Source organism: Cibotium barometz, chromosome 58 (assembly GCF_041138505.1).
Source record: "Cibotium barometz isolate CiBa-2024 chromosome 58, ASM4113850v1, whole genome shotgun sequence".
In the NCBI taxonomy this organism is placed as follows: domain Eukaryota; kingdom Viridiplantae; phylum Streptophyta; class Polypodiopsida; order Cyatheales; family Cibotiaceae; genus Cibotium; species Cibotium barometz.
In genome coordinates, this window is record NC_141103.1 from 12241777 (window position 1) to 12260444 (window position 18668).

Below are 18668 nucleotides of genomic sequence, written 5' to 3' on the forward strand. Positions count from 1 at the left end.
ATTAAAAGCAATGTCATTGTCAATATCCATGATGCATTGGACCACTTGCATGAACTCCTTGCCTAATTTTTATACAAATCCACCTATGATCTCCTTCTCCTCAATGTTAGGCACAAAGAAGGAAAGATGCCAATATTCCTCAGCATACTTAGGCAATGGATCCACATGTAATAATGGCATGCATTTTTCCCTAAACCTCCATTGCTCTTGAGTAGCCACAAAGTTTTGTACCACTTCATAGGCTTAATTTTACCCAATCCCATTTGTACTCATGCATTACTTGCAGCCACCAGTGGTCTAGCTTTGCCTCCAAATTTGCATGTCACTTGCTTCACTTTGTCCCCCTCATTGCATGGAAATGCACAAAACTAGGCATCCCAATTGCGAATCTAGTCCTTGAGTTGTATACAAGTGACTCCTTCCCCATCAAAAAAGAGCAAAGCTTCTACAAATGATTCACCGTGCTTGAACCATATGCTTCCAATAGAAGTAGAAATTATACGATCCACAAATTCATCCTTTGTCAAGGACTTTGGTAACTTGGAGTGTATGACCTCATCATACAACCGTGCATACCTATCTTTGTCATCTTCATTGGAAATTATGGCTATTTCCTTTTGTTTTGACTCCATCAAATCTTGCCTATCCTTTTCTTCCTTTCCATGGGGCTTTGACAATGGTGATTCAACATGAGAAACATCTTGTGGGTTCTCTTGAAGTGTTGTTTTCATACTTTGAGTGTTCCCATTGGATGTTCCCTCCTCAATTTTAACATTTCCATGCCAACTAAGCCCACAAGATGATGGATTTAGAAATGACCTTTGTGGTTGTGACCAGCCTCTTGTCCTATTAGGAGAAGTGTCAATCTTTTCCACACACCTTTGCACTTCATTTATCCCATCACCAAGCTTCTTGAAGCCCTCATTCATAGCATTGAACATTTGCTCCATGAGAACATTGCGTTGCCGCATATGCTCACTGTTTTGCCTCAAAAGCTCACTGTTTTTGAAGCAAATATCCCTTTGTACTTTCTTTCATAGCTTCGGTGATAGCAACCTTTAGCATATTCAAAGTAATGTGCCCAATATCCACTCATGATATAATGCCCCAAATGATCATCATTAAAAGCATATGCTTGCTCATGTAACCCTTATGCTTCGACCACTAACAAATATCCATGGCATACCCAATCAAGTGACCAATGGCTTCCATAGCCTCGGCATGCTTGCAATATGGTTGATTGTGTGTCAAAGAAGAGCTTTAAATAGGCTATATGTAGGTGTGGACCATTAGCATGCTAAGATTGGGATGCGTTGATAGGTAGACTTTGCTAGTCTTACCCGTTCCGTACCTCCAAAGATGCACTATAAGACTTGTGTGAGTCTATAATCACAGACCTACGTGGTCTAGTCTTGCCATTTCTGCATCTCCAAGCTGCATTGTGAGGCCTGTTTGAGTCTATGTCTAAGTCTACATAGCTCATAAGTTATCATTATGTTTACCTTATATATTATAACCATACTCTGAGTAGTTATATTAGCAACCTAAGCTCCCTCCATGGGATTGCATGGGGTGTGGAACACATCCATTTTTGTTTCTTTGTCTAATGCAATATACTCTTTTTCTCTCTATCATTATCTTATGTTGTGCTTAACCCATGTTTTTGAGAATTTAATACTCATAGAACCATCATAATCTTTTCATTCATAAAAGCACCTCGCTTTTTTAAAAACTTAGTGGCTAATTTAAATCCTTCACATTAATTTAAAGGTTAAGGTTTTCATATATTCTATGCATAATAAACAAACCAAAGTTCACAACCCTACAATGTAACCCTGCAACATAGGCTTTAACCAGCATAGTAAAACGACTTACGCTTAAGTCAGTCAAACTATTAAAAAAAAAGTAGTGGATATGCAATTTGTTATAGAATAATTAGCTTAAAAAGTTTAAAGCTTCAAAGGCTCAAAAGTGCTTGGGTAATTTGAAGCTATCAAGCTTAATTTACAAGTTTGGTCTAAAGTGCCATTAAACTTACAAAACATACATCATAATAACATTATTGTGATTAAAAGACAATGGATAATATATATGTCCACCTTAAGCTTAATTTTCAATGTATATATCTCACATAGCACCAAATTTTGCCACAACGATGTGATTGCTATGCTTGAATTACAATTAAGATTCTATCTTAAAAGTTTAAGTAGTTAACTATAACTTACATAGATTTGAGAATCCTTCAACTATGACTCAATAATGCTCTTCAATGTCAAAACTTCAAGGTGTGTTATTTGATGTATAACTTAAACATGGACTCTATGAATTCAAGTTAAAATGTTTTTCATAATAATCAACTAGAATCATGAATCAAAGACCAAAGCTCGGAATAATATTATCTAAGTGGTGCAAGGACCATTTATTTAATTTAAGGTTTGATACCTTAGTTATGTAAGATATAAAGCTTTCTCAAATAAGGAAGTTTTCCTATATAAGGGAGAAAGAGAGTGGAAGAAGAAAAGACGAAGTTGGAAAGAAAAGGAGAGATTCTTCTTTAGTTTGAACCCAAACTATTTTTCCCATTGTTTTTTTGAGATGTTATGTTCTTGCATGATCTCTTTGATCTACCTTTTACAAAGGTAAAAGCATCATGATGAGAAGGGTGTGCACTAAAGTCTCTTCTTTCCCCACCTTTGAAGACATACTAAGAACCCCTTTTCCCTATCTTGTTGAACAATCTTTAAAGACTTTATCATGAAAATTCATATACCTCTCTAGAAACTTTATCATGAAGATTCACATACCTCTCTAGAAACTTTATCATGAAGATTCACATACCTCTCTAGAAACTTTATCATGAAGATTTGCATACGTCTCTAGAAACCTTAATAATTACTTCCAATTTCTAAGGTATGCATCACTAAAGTCATATATTAATGTGGAAAAGACCCTTAGCTTTAAGAGCAAATATAAGTACTAAGCTTAACAAATTATGTTGCATCATCAATTTTCTAGGTACTAAACTCATAAAATAATGCAAACAAGACCCCTCACGTTTAAGGAGCTCTTTTATTCACCGTCATGGGTGTATATATTCATTCACACCCCACTCAAGCATTAATTAATGTCCAAGGTCAGTAGCCTAGTTTCTAACAATATGTGGTAGCAAGAAGGCTCCATAGCATTCCTTTCCTATTGCCTCTCTTTCCATAGTTTCCCCGTCCACACCATCTATAACGGCTAATCATGGACAAGCTACCTTGCCCTCATCCACTGTGTGTGTGTGTGTGTGAGAGAGAGAGAGAGAGAGAGAGAGAGAGCCCTTGTTATATCATCGTCTTTCCTCTTGTATGCCATTTGCCATCATTATATGAGAGAGAGAGAGAGAGAAGAAAGAAGATATAATAATATCTTTGGAAGGCCAAAATATATACACCGTCATGGATGTATATATTCATTCACACCCCATTTTCTCTCTTTACATTTTCTCTCCCTAGAACTCTTCTATCTTGTCATGGACAGTCATCCAATAGTGTTTCAATTCATTTTTCAATCTCCATGGCATTTTACAAGAAACATAATGCCATCCATAAGAAAGAACAAAGTAAGGAATCCACCTAGGATGTCCCATCCTATCAGGAACAGGTTCGAGCCTTTTCGGCGATGGGGACGGATCTGGATGGGAGGTCCTAGATGGATTCCCTCTTGTCGTTCCCCCAACCATGGATTTCCTGGAGCAAAGGATTACCCTTTAAAAGCTATCAAAATGTTCATTATGGAGCTCTGTTTTCTTGCAAGGTGACTAGATTTTATTTTATTTTTTTGGCAGTGTTCTTGCAATATGGTTGGAGCACTAACATCGGTGATGTCAAAGGTTCAGATTCCCAGGTGGAATCAGGAACTCTCTCTCTCTCTCTCTCTCATTTGGCCAAGATTACACAGTCTGTGGCCGGGGGAATGGCAGACCAAAAATCATTCACACTAGTGCCTCTTAAAGGCCTCTCTTGGTAGAACTATTGGCAGGCTATGATTAGCCTATTCATGGGCATATTTTGGACTGGATTCCATGCCAGCAATACCTAGTAAGCATGTTGCTTTTTGCCTTTCAAAAGAAACTGCTTTCTTTGCATGCACTCTAGAGATTTCTATACAACACTCTCTACAAACCCTTCTATTAGCTTGATGGGGGCTCTTCATGTCATACACAATAACTCATCAATGAACAACCACCATTTACCATCTCTGTATTCACTAACTTGAGTGGGACTCTTAAGGTCATATACAATAACTCATGTATTATGTACAATGCCTCATAGATGTATATTTACTCTGTCTCAGTATATAATAATAACAATCCTCCATGCTTTTCATTGATCCTCTTATGGAATCCTTAAATCGAGGCTGTTAATGTAGTACTACCCCACCACAAGGCATGCTTCTTGATATGACAAGCATGCTTGTCAATATGATACTTTTTTCCTGATTAACATGTTGGGATACAAGCGTTTGGGAGCTTGGTGTTAGCTTTTATGGAGATGGTTGCAAATTGTGAAAAAATTTGTCGCAAATCAATTGCAGCAAACAGGTCCTAAACCTGCTTTGAGTTTCTCCCATAAACAGGCCATATGCTTCTGCTTTTGATAATGTGCAATAACATAGCCATCACTGCAACCCACGTTATTGAATCTTTGGTCATCCTTGTACTGCACACCATGCCCCTGCTGCTTGTATTCTTCAATCCATATGCCCATGGACACATCTTCAAGCTTGAAAAGCTGGAAAACGGCAAAGCACAAAAGGGGTTGGAACTCTCCACATTACTTGCAAGCCACAAATATGGAAAATTAACAAAAGCTACGAGCTTGCAGACCCTAGAAACAATAAAAGATACCTTCAAGGTCATGGCATGATGAGCCTGCACAACATATTTAGCAATGTCTAGCGAAATGATATATCCCGGACCGTGAGCCCATGGTGGATAAGAAGGGTAGGGCCATTCCTGCAATCACCAGTCTCCCCATTTCAAAAGTTTCTTAAAAACATGTTCTGATGCAGGCTAATTAAGTGCAAAGATATAAACTTGCCTACACTTATGAAGATTTGAATAGCATGATAACATCTCAGAAACAGAAGTTAGAAAGGTGAATGCCTGAACTGCTGCAATGGGATCCTTCTACGAAACAGAAGCATTGCTGAGAAGTGACACTTTACTAGAAAGCAAAGGTGAATGCCTGCTTGTCCACAGGTCCATCTACTGATGAACCAGAAAATAAGTGGTCAGCTTGCTTGACACTCAGCCACTCAAACCTGCCTTTTCTGCTACTGCTTCTGTTACTGCTCCTGCCTAGCTCTCCCTAACACGCTTGCTCAGTCCCACAGATTGGGGCTCAAGAAAAGGAAGGCAATGTATGAGATAGACGTATGTACTCCATACTCTTTGTACAAACACCAAGAGTAGAAGTTTTTTGCGCATGTGAAAACTACCCACAGGCCATGGCCGCAAACTTCATTTCCCAAGACAGAAAAGGAGGCAAACCCAGGAAGTATCTTGGGTTTCCAAGAAGCAATAAGTTTTTCTAACATGTCAAAACACAGCCACCTTCATTCACATTCTCTATGCATGAACAAGCAAGACAAGCGCAGTAGACTCAGACATGACAAAAACTAGCATTCAATTTAAATCTCTTTGATGCCAACAAGCTTCCTTCTTTATGATAACAGTGATGACTTGATACAGAGAATGTGCAAGACTTGACCAAATTGATGTGCCTTACCTCAGTGCTTACAAACCACTTGTCATTAGGGTCACGGTGGGGATGACTAGTAAACTCGATTGAGCCAAAGAGAAGGCCTTCACTCTTTTCTGTTTTATTTAGACCTAATAGCACTTCATCAACTCTTACGAATGTGTCATCATCTGTCTTCATGATATACTTGGGTTGCACAAACTCTGTCTGTAATCACAACCATAGGGCACAAATTAAGCCACCTCAATACCACCACAAGTTCAAAAAATGGAAGTTTGATTTGCAGAGTAAGAACTCACCCCAAAAAGGCATATTGCGATTGTTTTGAGCGAAATTAAGCTGTAATAATCCACAAACGGCATCAACTGTATGTCATCATACATCAAGGCTTCCTTCCAAAGCTCTTTGTTCACTTGTTTGTTGGAATGCTGCCAAACAAAAATGGGTCTCTCTCTCTCTCTCTCTCTCTCTCTCTCTCTCTCTCTCTCGTAATAGAAGACTTTACAAATGGCCACATGGCCGCCATGTGATGTACTAGCTTTCCCTCACTAATTACTCCGAACCACAGGTGTAGCTCGGAGTACCCTCATCCAATATATAGCCATGTCATTCTCCACCAAATGAAGAGACTTGCCACAATAGTAGCCCTTTTATACAATCTATGTAATCTATTATACAAACTTTTGCATCAAATATGAAGGCATTCCTAGTTAACCAAATATTCCACAAACCTATCCATCTGAAAAAATGAATGTTCTGGGTTATCCGGCCCATTCGGAATCTTGCAAAAAATCCAGTCTTTAACCTTTACGGGCCTATATGTCAACGGATTTCATACGCGAGAAAGGGAATCCCACACCTTCTTTGCCACCAGACATGAAATGAAAAGATGCGGGTATGTTTCCAACCATGTACAAAACACACAATTACCAGAAGCAATCTGCCGCTTTCGCAACTAGTCACCCAATGGTAGGCCTCCAACTAGCATGCGCCATAGGAACACCTTCCTTGATATGGAATCTTAGACCATCAGCCCTGTAAGATTACTTCCTTCCATCAGGCACTACTTTTCCTAATGTTCCATACCCTATTAGCCTTCTTAGTGATCCAACGCTTCTCTTCCACCATCATATGGTACACTTGATTTGTTGTACGTTGGACAATGTCCTGAGGCTTTCTAAATGCCCAATCTAACCAAGGTTGCTGATCCTCCAACTGAGGTATATCTCCAAACAGTGTAAGTCTTGCCCTCACCTTCTCCATAACTATACATATCCACGTGGAATCCGAAAATATTGACGGATTTTACGAAAAGACAATAAGCAACCTCTACGTAGCAACAAAGCATCCATAATTTTTACTAGTCCCAATTAAGCCATTCTATTGAATTTTGGCTGCTCATCAACAAGTTTGTCAGGCCACTCCAAAAGTCGTAAAGTAGCCAACATCTCACCTGTCATAGAATTCAACTGCAACCGCTGATCTGAAAGTTTCCATTTAGTGTGTGCCAACACCTCCTTCCATGAGATCGTTGAATGAGAAAGGAGAGGTGAAGCCACCACTCGAACCTGTTGGGAACCATTCACTACATCCCACCATGTACCATCAATCCTGGTATTACCATGCACAAGTGCGACCCCCTCTATGAGGGCCTTAGCTATTACCACCCATGGCTCTTAAGATACACACATATCTGGCAATTAAGGCTATCTCCTAGTGACCATATGTAATCTGACATCTAATAGCGCTGCCCCTCCGCTCCGCTTCGGAGTAGTAACATGTTCCCAAGAAATCCATGTCTGCCCTGGCTTATTTCTTGCTCTTTTCCATAGCGTAAATCTAATTGGTGGTTGTATCTGATGCAAAGGTTTGCCCGTCCATAGCAATAAAGACAAGAAAAAAAGATATCATGCTAATCATAATGGATTGTGCCACTTTGAGCCGAACATGCATAGGCCAATCCTGAGATTTCCAATACACAAACTTCATTTATCCTTGCAGAAATCCATGCCAACAAAGCCTGCAAATCAAAATCAACTGCAATCGGATAACCCAAGTGACATGTGATGCATCCCCTTTGTCGCCCATTCCATCCCAAACCACGCAAATCGCTCTCGGTATGGCTTATCAACGCAAATTTCTGCATATTAATGTATAACCCTAAAGCAAGGCCAAAAGTATCCCAAACAGCCAGTCTTCTTGACGTTATCTCTTTGAGCCTTAAGAAATGAAAGAATCATCTGTCAATGCCTGGTCGACCATCTTCTCTCCGCTTGTAGAGTAAGCCCTACAACTTCACCGTCCTCCACTAGCTTATCCAATTGAGATAAGATTGGATGTGAAACAATTGCAAACAAGAGAGGGCTAAGTGGGCATCCTTGCCTAATCAATCTCTCAATCTCTCTCTCTTTGTGTGCAGGCATGTGGGCGGATCTCTACACAAGAAATGCAGAGAGCCTCCCACCGCCTTACCCATAGGAAAAAGTATGCATTCTTAGCCAAAACGTGAAGTTCTACTAGCTCTTTTTGAGTGAGGAGAACTCAAAGGCATGGCGCAAAACCACCCACGCCCATCACAGACCCACTTATATGGGAGGCTTAGGCCTGGCATATCTATGATGTGCCAAATCAGCCCACACCACAAACCACACATGCCCTGCCCTACCATCCTCTTCAACACTACCAATGTCACTAGGGCCCTATTAAAGCTGCATGATGGTTGGGCTAAGGATCACAAGGATCTTCAAGCCAAGCACTTCGCACATAGGCATAGCATCCTAGCCCCCATTCTTGCATCTACTCATTAATGGGGCCTTGTGTGAAGGTTTCCTGCCCTACTGGACCACTATTGTCCCCATCATAAAATAAGAGACAGCCTGTCTTCCTTCATGGAGGATCTTCAATGAATCGTTGCTCTCTATCCTTGAAGGGAGTTCAAAATGGAATAACTTCCTCTAGCTTTTTGGAAGAGGGAAACTACCAAGAACCATGGTGCAGCAAAAGGGAAGACGCCCAGCGCAGAGTGTTCTGTCCAGCAGCAAAGTCACCTAAGTAGACATCTTCCTTGAAGTCAGGTTGCCTAATATGTTCTGTCTAGCAGCCTGGGTACCCGGCAGCTCTTCTTGGGAACCCTAAGCAGAAACTGGGTGTCCACAGCAGCAGCAGCTGTGCAACAGGTATAGTCACTGAAGTTAGCCAAACAGCAGGTATGGCACTCGGGGAAGGTTCGCCTTCAGCCAGGTTCTTAGTCCAAACCTCGACACATAACTTAACCTTTTTTTATGACTTCACATTTGGACCAGCTTCTGAAGCAAGTCGACCTGGTTTAAATGGTTGACCAGCCCTAAGAACACCTCAGCACAGAACCGGCCTGGAGCTAATGCTCTGTCCATGTGTTGCCATTGTTAGCACATTCATCCCCAGTTTCCGCCCATGTTTGGTGTCCTTTTGGTCCCTTTTGCATGGCCTTGATTGTGGGCGGGCCACCCCTTATTTACATATTTTTCTGGGATTTTTCCTAGCGTGGATGCATTTTCCCAATCAGCCAGCTTTATTATGCCCAGTCGGTCAGTTATAGCATGTCCAGTCGGCCAACTCTCCCCACCTATAAATAGGTGGGCTGGCCTCTCACTTTTGTATCTTGCCTAGTCTATCTTTTTCTCCCTCACTTATGAGACTACTTTTGTCTCTTGCTTGGGACTGTATCACTTCAGTATATTCAATATAGTTGCTCCATATCTCTCTCTCTCTCTCTCTTGCACTCTCTACTCAGCACACTCTAGTGCTTATTTGCTTCCGCTCTGTGCACTCTTTCATGGTATCATCGCTCCCGGTTCAGCGATTCCCTTTGCTGCCCCAAATTCAGCCCTATCTACAGCCCCTTCACCTCTGCGTTTTTCTCATATTTGCAGCCCTCTGGTTGCTGCGTTTTCTGGGCAGCTGCTGCTGATTGCTTTCTCTTCACTTTGGCTTCATCGCTTACAGCTTGAAGAAAATTTCTCATCAGCGTTTTCTTCTACTTGGAGTTTGGAACTAGGCTGCCTGTTTTTTCAGGACAGCAGCCCCTCTTTGGCTGCGTTTTCCTCTCCGGTGGACATTCCCTTTTGCAGAGGGGGTATTGTGGTGGTTTGGGCTTTGGTGGCAACCTTGGTACCTATGATGGACACTTCTTCCGAGATTGAGCCCAAGCTTTTGTGATAGCTGCCCCGACTACACTTCATATGTTCTGAGTCTACAAAGTTGGATGGTTCCAACTATACCTTGTGGAAGGTGAAGGTGAAATCAGCCTTGCGTGGCATGGATTTGTGGGATTGGCTTGTTACACCTGCCAATGTGTCATGTGCACAGTGTGTATCTACCGTGTGCTATACGCATGCAAGACTAGTTTCGAGGCTTGGGGAAGCTTGGAACTAGGCAGGCTGATTGATGAGCTGAGTTAGGGAAATACTAACGGGCGGGCACCCAAGTATGGATGGGCGGGCGGCCAAGTGTGGACACCCGATGACCGGCCAAGAGCCTATAAAAGGGTGGCCAAGGTTAGTTATTGTATGATAGAGAGTCTCGCGAGTTTGTGAGAGCTCTATGGTCTTGGAGCCTGGATCTAGTGCAGACGTGCACCTGCTTTGTGCAGCCGAGGCCGGCAGCAGTCTCGAGGCCCGCGAGGGCAGCTTCGTGGCGGTATGGGACGTCACGAGGAGGAGATTGGTCGGTACGTCAACCTAGTTAGCTCAGCTCGTGGCTCGGTGGGGACAACCAAGACTGTGGGCTCGCCCACGGCTGTCATGGTTGGGAGGTGAGTCAGGCCTGCACCCCCTTTGTTGTTTGTTTGTTCGTTTGTTTGCAGGATTGGAGTCTCGAACCAAGATCGATCACGAGGGGATTCGTGGGGATTTGACAGTGGTATCAGAGCATACCTCGTGAACGAGCAAGTCGGTAGGTAGAGAAGAAGAGGTCGAAGAAAGGTATGTGTTGAAAAGCTTGCTGTTTTTTCTGTGCATACTGCAGATTTCAGAATAGTATGTGTTTTTTCTTCATCAAAGACACCCATGTTGATGGGGGAGATGGTAGGTTTAGAAGGGTTGATTGCTTTGCAAAGAAGAGGCATGTTTGTGTGTGCAGTCATACGCATGAACTGCATGGAGAGAAACAGAAAAAAACGCATGTTTGCTTTTCGTTGTTTTTTTCCTTGAACGAGAGAGAGAGCGAGAGAAGTACTCGATCGTGTATTGAGTTGGCGAGTGGGCACGTTGGCCGGTTAGTGTTGGACGCGTGCGGTTGGCCGGGTGTAGATAGATGCTGCAAGCGGCCAGGCCTGCATGGCTAGCTCTGCGCAGCTAGCCTAGGCAGTGCCTATGCCAGGCGGGCAGCGCCCAGGCCAGCCCAAGCCTACACCAAGCGGCCAGGCCTGCGTAGCCAGCCAGGCACGCTGCCATGATGCGCAGGCTACACACGGGCGCCGGCAGCCCATCAGCTGCTGACGACAGCATCCGCCGGGAAGAAAGCATGCGCCGGCAGCTTCAATCGCCTACAACCGGCCGACAGCGTTAATCCAGGAGGAGAAAAAAAATACAAGGAAAGCCACGTTTTTTTTAGAAAGCTTTCGTTTTTTTTTAGTTTTTTTTTTTTTAAAATTAAGTTTTAAAAGACCCCTCCTCCAAGATTTCAAAGTGTTTTTTTTTAGAAAATAGAATATATATATCCATATATATATATATATATATTCAAGGAAAAAAAAACACAAAAGCAAAGAAAAGCCAAGCATAGCTTTTGGGGACTTTTAGTTTTTTTGGGAAACCTTTATAAACCCCCTCAAGTGGGCTTCTTGCCACACATCTCTCAAGTTCTCAAGTTTTCAAGCTCTCAAGCTCTCAAGTTCGCTTGCACTTTTATTGTGCAAAGATCGAATTTTCTTTCCACGTACCCTCCTCAAGCAACGAACCAAGGAGATCGTGGACACGTGGCTACACAAGTGGCAAGTTCACTTTCAGTTTCATCCATATGATGATGGAAAGAAGATCCAATTAGCAGCAGGTTTCCTGTCCGGTAAAGCTTTGCTTTGGTGGAAGGAACTCAACCCTAAGCCAACGACTTGGGCACAATTCGAAGACGTTTTCAAGAAAGAATTCCTCAAGAAAGAGGATGATTACGATGTTGTTGCCCGATTTTCAGCTTTGACCATGACCTCGCAGCACCTCACTTATGAGGTCTACCTCCAGAAGTTTCGTGACTTGCAGATGAAAGCTACAAAGATGGATCCCACTACTCTGTTGAGGTTTTTCGTAGCTGGTTTACCCGACTCGTATCGATTACAGGTTGAAATAACAAATGTAAAACATTGGACGAGGCCATTCATTCAGTTCGTATCTATGATGATACGATGGTCTCTTCCAAGTCGAACCCCATTACCGAGCAGGGGAACAAGCATAAAAGAAAATTCTCCGCACCTATGGCTAACACAACAGAAGGAAAGTCTTCGGACCAACCTTCGAAGAATTCAAATTCGACACCAGCGAAGAAGAAACGACTCCTTAGGGCTTTAAAGCTCAAGAAGGAAGGACGTTGTTTTATCTGCGAAGAAAAAGGACACATGCGTAATGAGTGCCCGAAGCAAAAGGGTACCAAGTCAAACGTAGGACCCAAGCCAAAGGCAGCTAACCAGTTATCTTTGACAGGTACGTCAATTACTGTACTTTCTCGTCCTGGTACTTGTTCTGATTGTCTGTTCAATTCTAAGGTATTGGCATGCATGATCTTCTCCGAGTTTATGGAGAAGTGAATGGCCATAAAATTCACATTCTGTTAGACCCTGGCAGTTCGCATAACTTTGTTAACTACAAACTTGTGCAGAAATTGAGTCTTGATACGACACTCAGCGACCATACCTATGAGGTACGTCTACCTGCGGGAAGGCAAGTTTGGGATCGCAAGATGGAGATGCTTCCAATCCAGATTCAGGACTACAAAGATACTCTGGAATGCTATATTATGCATCTGGAAAATGTAGACTTGTTATTAGGGATTGAGTGGTTTAAGACTCTTGACATCCAGATAGATTGGTCTAGTCATATTTTTTCTTTTCAGCATAGGGACACCAAAGATAGTATTTTAGGTGATTGTATCCATCCCTCTCAGGGACCTCTTGTAAATACAATTGATTTTGGAAATATAATGAATTCTTCTTTGTATACCGCTTTCCATTGTGTATTGATTCCACTTTCTTCTTTTCTCATCCCTTCCTTAGATGTGAATGAATTAAGTGTGTTTGAAAACAAAGAATTACAGAAGATACTTGATTCGTTTCAAGACGTATTTCCTAAGGAACTACCATCGGGTTTACCACCTGAACGGTCATCGTATTGACTTGATCCCTGGTGCCCATCCTGTCAGTATTCCACCTTATAGGATGAGCCAAGCCGAGGAAGATGAGTTGGCTAAACAACTGGAAGATTATTTGAGGATGGGCCAGATCCCTCCAAGTAAATCACCTTGGGGTGCACCTGTGTTGCTTAGGAGAAAGAAGGACAATACCTAGAGAATGTGTATAGATTACAAGAGATTGAACAAGATGACCATTAAGAACCGTTCTCTCTCCCTAGATCAGATAACCTGATTGACCGGTTAGCAGGAGCGAAATATTTCACGAAGAAAGATTTACGTACTGGCTATCACCAGATACGTATTCATGAAAGGCATGTCGCCGTTATCGGAAAGGGTCCATGAATAGTATTGCAGATGCGCTTAGTCGGATTAGAGAGGTGAATACTTTGTCGTTCACCGAGATTTCTACTGACTTATTTCAGTCATTGAGAGGGCTTTGCAGGACTGATAGGTATTTTGGTCCATTTTGGCAGAAGATCCAAGACGGGAGCTCATTGATTGACCAAGACTCGGTGACTGAGCAGTCTACTATTCAGGCTGCAGGAGGCTAGTGGATGATTCGGAATGGTTTGCTATTCCGTAATGACAAAATTTGTGTACCACAGATCCCGGCCATTAGGTCCAAGATTCTTAAGGAGTGTCACGACGCCCCTTCTGCTGGACACCCTGGGATACACAGGACGCTATCATTAGTGAAACACACTTTTTATTGGCCAAAGATGAAAGGGTATGTAGAAGATTATGTTCTCAAGTGTCAAATTTGTCAGGCAAATAAAGCTGAACACTTTAGACAGGCTGGGTTGTTGCATCCTTCGTAAATCCCAGGTAATAAATGGGAAAGTATTTCCATGGATTTTATTACCGGATTGCCAAGAACACATCAAGGCCACGATTCTATTTGGGTTGTGGTAGATCGCTTGACAAAAATGGCTAGATTTTTACCGACTCAGAAGACTATTACAGCTACGCAATTAGCACGGCAGTTTATCGAGCAATTGTTTAGACTGTACGGGTTACCGCAGGACATAGTCAGTGATAGGGACTCAAAGTTTACGAGTGATTTTTGGAAACTTGTTTTTGAGAAGTTGGAAACAACTTTGAATTTGAGTTCCTCTGATCATCCTCAATCTGATGGCCAGACTGAAAGAGTGAATTAGATTTTGGAGGATATGCTTCGAGCATATGTATCCAAAAGACAGAGTTCATGGGAGGATTATCTTTCTATGTTAGAATTTGCATATAACAGTACTAAGCATACGAGTACAGGGTTTAGTCCTTTCATGCTTATGTATGGTTTTCAACCAAGATCACCTGTTACAGTAGGATTCTCAGGACTTCCGCATAATGCAGCACGTAATTTTTTGCAAGATATGCAAGAAATGTTACAAGTTACGAAGGAATCTATTAGAAGTGCTCAAGACCAAGACAGGTTTTATTCTAATAGACATCGTTCACCCAGAGAGTTCTCTGAAGGAACGATAGTGTATTTGCGAGTTCCGAAAGATTCCGAGACTTTACGGACAGGTCGATCTCCGAAATTATCCCCTAGATACTGTGGACCATTTCGTATTACATGACGGATTGGTTCAGTTGCATATGAATTGGATTTGCCTTCTCATGTGAAAGTTCATCCTGTGTTTCATGTCAGTAGACTTAAGGAAGTACTGGGTGGAGCAGATCAGTTTTTTTTTTTTTTTCGAGAAAAGATCCTTTCATTAGTTATATAAAAACGCCCGTCAGTACAAAGAACTGAGCGGCTAAATCATACAATAGGGGGGGGGAAGAGCCAAACAAGTGGCCTGTAGTGCCAACGGGGGGATCCCGTGTGTAAGGTGTAGAAAGGGCCACAGCGCCAAGTGGTGTGAAAGGCCTGGCGCCGTAAGATCGCCTCATTCGAGTCTCCCCGGATGCGGTCGTACTGTCCTCGCAGGGTGTGGATCAACTCCTGCCAAATCCCCCGTACAGTCTCTGCTGGTGGCTCCAATCTCCCCTCAAAGGCCGTAAAGCACCGGGCCCTCCAGGTGAACCAGATGGTGAGGCTGCTGAGGAGCTCCCATCGTAAATCCCTCTCCTGTGTCCAGCTGGCGGACGAGAAATCCGGTGCCGGAACCAGGCAAGGCTGGCCCCTAATAAATCTGATGGCCTGACTGCCCTGCTCCATCTCATAGCCCATAGCCGGCCCTGACGAAGTCGACCAAGCAGCGGCACCCCACGTAAACATACCCTCTGGAGAGAGGGGGGGCAGAATACGCAGCATCCGCAGCCAAATCTGCTGTGCCTGAGGGCAATCCCAAAGGCAATGTCTCTGTGTCTCCATAAGGTGGCCCATAGTTGCCAGGCGTTTCAGAAACGGCAGGTATGAAACGGGTTTCATACGTTTTGAAACGTTTCATAAAAGGTAAGAAACGGGTACAAAAAGGTTTCATACAAAATAGAAAAAACATGTATATGTTTAACTTGAAATATAGAAAAGAAAAAACTGTTGACATAACTTATAAGAGACCACATTGAATTCATTTCAATAAAAACAAAATACATGTAAGATATGATGATATCACAAATCACGTGGGTGATCACTGATGACTAAGCAGAAATCAAAAGGATCACCACGTGGGTGATGAGTCATGACTCAAAATCCAAGATCAAAATAAATAGCATGTCCAAAGTTCAAACTAAATAACATGTCCAAATAAAATGATACTGGCAGCAGCTGCTAGCTACTATGTGCATCCTCATCTGCATCCTCATGCTCATCCTCATCTGCATCTTTTGCCTTTGCAGCCTCACTCTCAAGGTCACTGCCGGTAGCCGAGTCCTCAAATGCCTCATCCTCTAGAGGTGCAGGTGCACCACTAGTACTAGCCTCTCGAGAAGATCGTGTAGTGCGAGCCGGAGCCATGATCTCCTCATAGAGCATAGAATAGATGTCTCTCTCCTCCTGAGGAATGTCGGGAATCTCCTTGCACTTCATGATATCAATCTTATCTGGATTCACTTGGCGAGGCTCAATGGGATGACCCTTTTGTTCTAGCAATCAGAGATTGCAATGACAAAAGACAAGCCTCTCCAATTGTGCTGAGGAGAGTCTATTTCTCATTTTCGTGTGAAAAAGAGCCCATGTACTCCAGTTTCTCTCACAAGGCCCTGAACTGCAATCCTGGGAGAGAACTCTCAATGCAATCCGTCTCTACATTGTACACAAAAAAAAAATTAAAAAAAATAACAAAATAAAAAAATAAAAAAAATAAAAAAAATTGGATGATGAAAAAAACGCGTTTCATACAGGACGAAACATTTCGTACGTTTCGAACCTGTATGAAACGCGTTTCTATGCAACTGTGGGGTGGCCGCATCGGACGCAGGCCGCCGGAAGACCGTTGTAAACAAGCCAAGTGCCAACTGCTGAGCCCCTGTGGGCGACCAGCCACTGAAAAGTCGAGATCCTGCGGGCCTGTCGACTAGCCCAGAGCCGAGCCCAAAAATCCTCCAGGAACTCCTGTGAGAGTCCCTGTAGTCGCCAATGCCCCGCTGTCGCTGGAGAAACCGTCCTCCTCGCCGTCAAAATATGCCGCCCCAGCCGAACAGTATACTGGAAAAAGGTGATCTCTGTGGCCTCAAGGGATGCATAAGGATCATGCCACTCGTACTCCCCGGGGTCCCACTGTAGCCGGGCCAAGGGGCGCGCTGCATATGCCCATATGCGCCAATCCGGGAGCACATCAGCAGGATCGGGGTCAATATGCCACTTCTGAGAAGCGGCGGCCACTACCCGAATCCTCTAAAAGGTGCACTCTGCAACCAAAGGCGACTCCACCTCCACTCTCTGGAGTCTGCCCTCATCCTGAATCTCATACTAGAGGCATCTGCCATCCTCAGTGCAAGCTCTGACAGCAATCAGGATCTCCAACTGTGTAAAGGCTCCCATCCATCGTGGGGCCACTGGCTCGAGAGGCGTGAACCACTCCTCTGTGAGTGCCTCCTGAATATCATCCCTCATAATCAACCCCCCTCTGAAGTGACTCAGCCTCTCCACCTGGATCTCCTCTGGTAGACTGCAGAAAGCCTACCAGTCTCCAAAACTACGAGCTGGGCCTGCCGCTAAAGGTCCCCAGGCTAGACGAGGCCGAGAACCCAGCATATGACCCTGCTCCGTGCGAACCGCTGGGCTCCAGATGAGCGGCTGTCTGGCCCGCTCCTCAACACAAGAAGGAGGTCGCTGAGAGAGCCCCGGTCTCAGCAGCTCCCAAGCTCTCAGGATACTCAAAGCAAATCTATCCTCCCATCCTCTACTGAGGCCTGTCCTCCTCATCTCTATAAAGATCTAGCGAATCTCTGGTGCCCAAGTACCCCCTGCTGGGGGCGCCCGAGCCTGCAGCCGCTGCAAGAGGAGCTCTTTCCAAGGCTCAGCGCCTGGAAGCAACCCCCGAACAATAAGCTTCCCCAATAAGGCTCTACTCTGATCGACTGGATCTATAATGCCCAAACCTCCCTGAGCCAGCGGAAGTGTAATAACTGCCCATGCAACCTTTGCCCGAGCTGGCTGACCGTCCCGCCCAGACCACAGAAAGTTCCTGATCAGCCTCTGTACCTGGCTGATGCAAGAGCTCGAGAAAATCCAGCAAGACGTAATGTACCACATGGTCGCTAACAGCACCTGATTTGCCACCACCACCCTCCCAGCCAAGGATAGTCGAGCTGTACTCCAATACAATAGCTTCTTCCGAATGCTCAGAAGAAGCGGGGCAATCTGCTACTCAGGTGACAAATCTAGACCAATCTGGCATCCCAAATACCGCACTGTTGTGCCTGGAGGAATCCATCTAAAACCGGGGTCCGGACTCCATGCCGGAGTGGGAGCACTACTGATCCAAAAGGCCACTGTCTTGCGCCAATTGATCAATGCTCCCGAAGCTGCACTAAAAACCTGGAGCGACTGCTCAGCCCGAATAAGATTGGCCTCTTGGCCATGCAAAAATAAGCCCGTGTCGTCTGCAAACTCAGCATCAAGCAGGTCCTCCCCTCGGACTGGGAGCTGAAGTCCTCTCAAACCAACCTCCTCTACCGTCAAATACATACTCATAGCCTCCGCAAAGAAGAGAAAAAGGAAAGGGGCGAGAGGACACCCCTGACGGACTGATCTGGTCAGCTCAAAACTCGGCCCCCGTCCTCCTGCAATCAGCACCTGGCTGCGAGCTGTGGAATACAGAGCTGCCACCCCTCTGATCCATCCTGGCTCAAAGCCCAGGCGAAGCATAGTGCCCTCTAAGAAACCCCAATCAACTCTATTGTATGCCTTCTCAAAATCGAGAAGCATCACGACCAAGTCCTCGCCAAGAAATCTAGCTCGGGCCGTCGCCTCCCAGAAAGTAAAGATGTTGTCAAGGATACTGCGCTCCTTGACAAATCCTGTCTGAGTAGCATGAATCAACTCCCCCAGGAAGGGCTGGATCCTCAAACTCAAGGCCTTTGCTAAGACCTTGTAGACAGTATTGAGGATCGTAATAGGCCTCCAATGCCGAATATCATCTGATACTCCCTCCCCCT

The 18668-nt window shown here is 44.0% G+C and overlaps 1 protein-coding gene across 3 annotated transcripts in view; it reads right to left on the reverse strand.

Annotated features, from left to right (window-relative positions):
• Positions 1–4215: 4215 nt before the first annotated feature.
• The window catches only part of LOC147605906 (beta-1,3-galactosyltransferase GALT1-like), a 36966-nt gene continuing 22513 nt past the window's right edge, over positions 4216–18668 (reverse strand). For all 3 annotated transcript variants that reach the window (XM_086792312.1, XM_086792311.1, XM_086792313.1), the window contains exons 5-8: positions 6047–6175; positions 5775–5954; positions 4892–4999; positions 4216–4775 (exon numbers count right to left, since the gene is read on the reverse strand). In XM_086792312.1, coding sequence (XP_086648438.1) covers positions 4569–4775; positions 4892–4999; positions 5775–5954; positions 6047–6175 — 624 coding nt within the window. In that variant the 3' untranslated portion in view covers positions 4216–4568. The remainder of the gene's footprint in view (positions 4776–4891; positions 5000–5774; positions 5955–6046; positions 6176–18668) is intronic.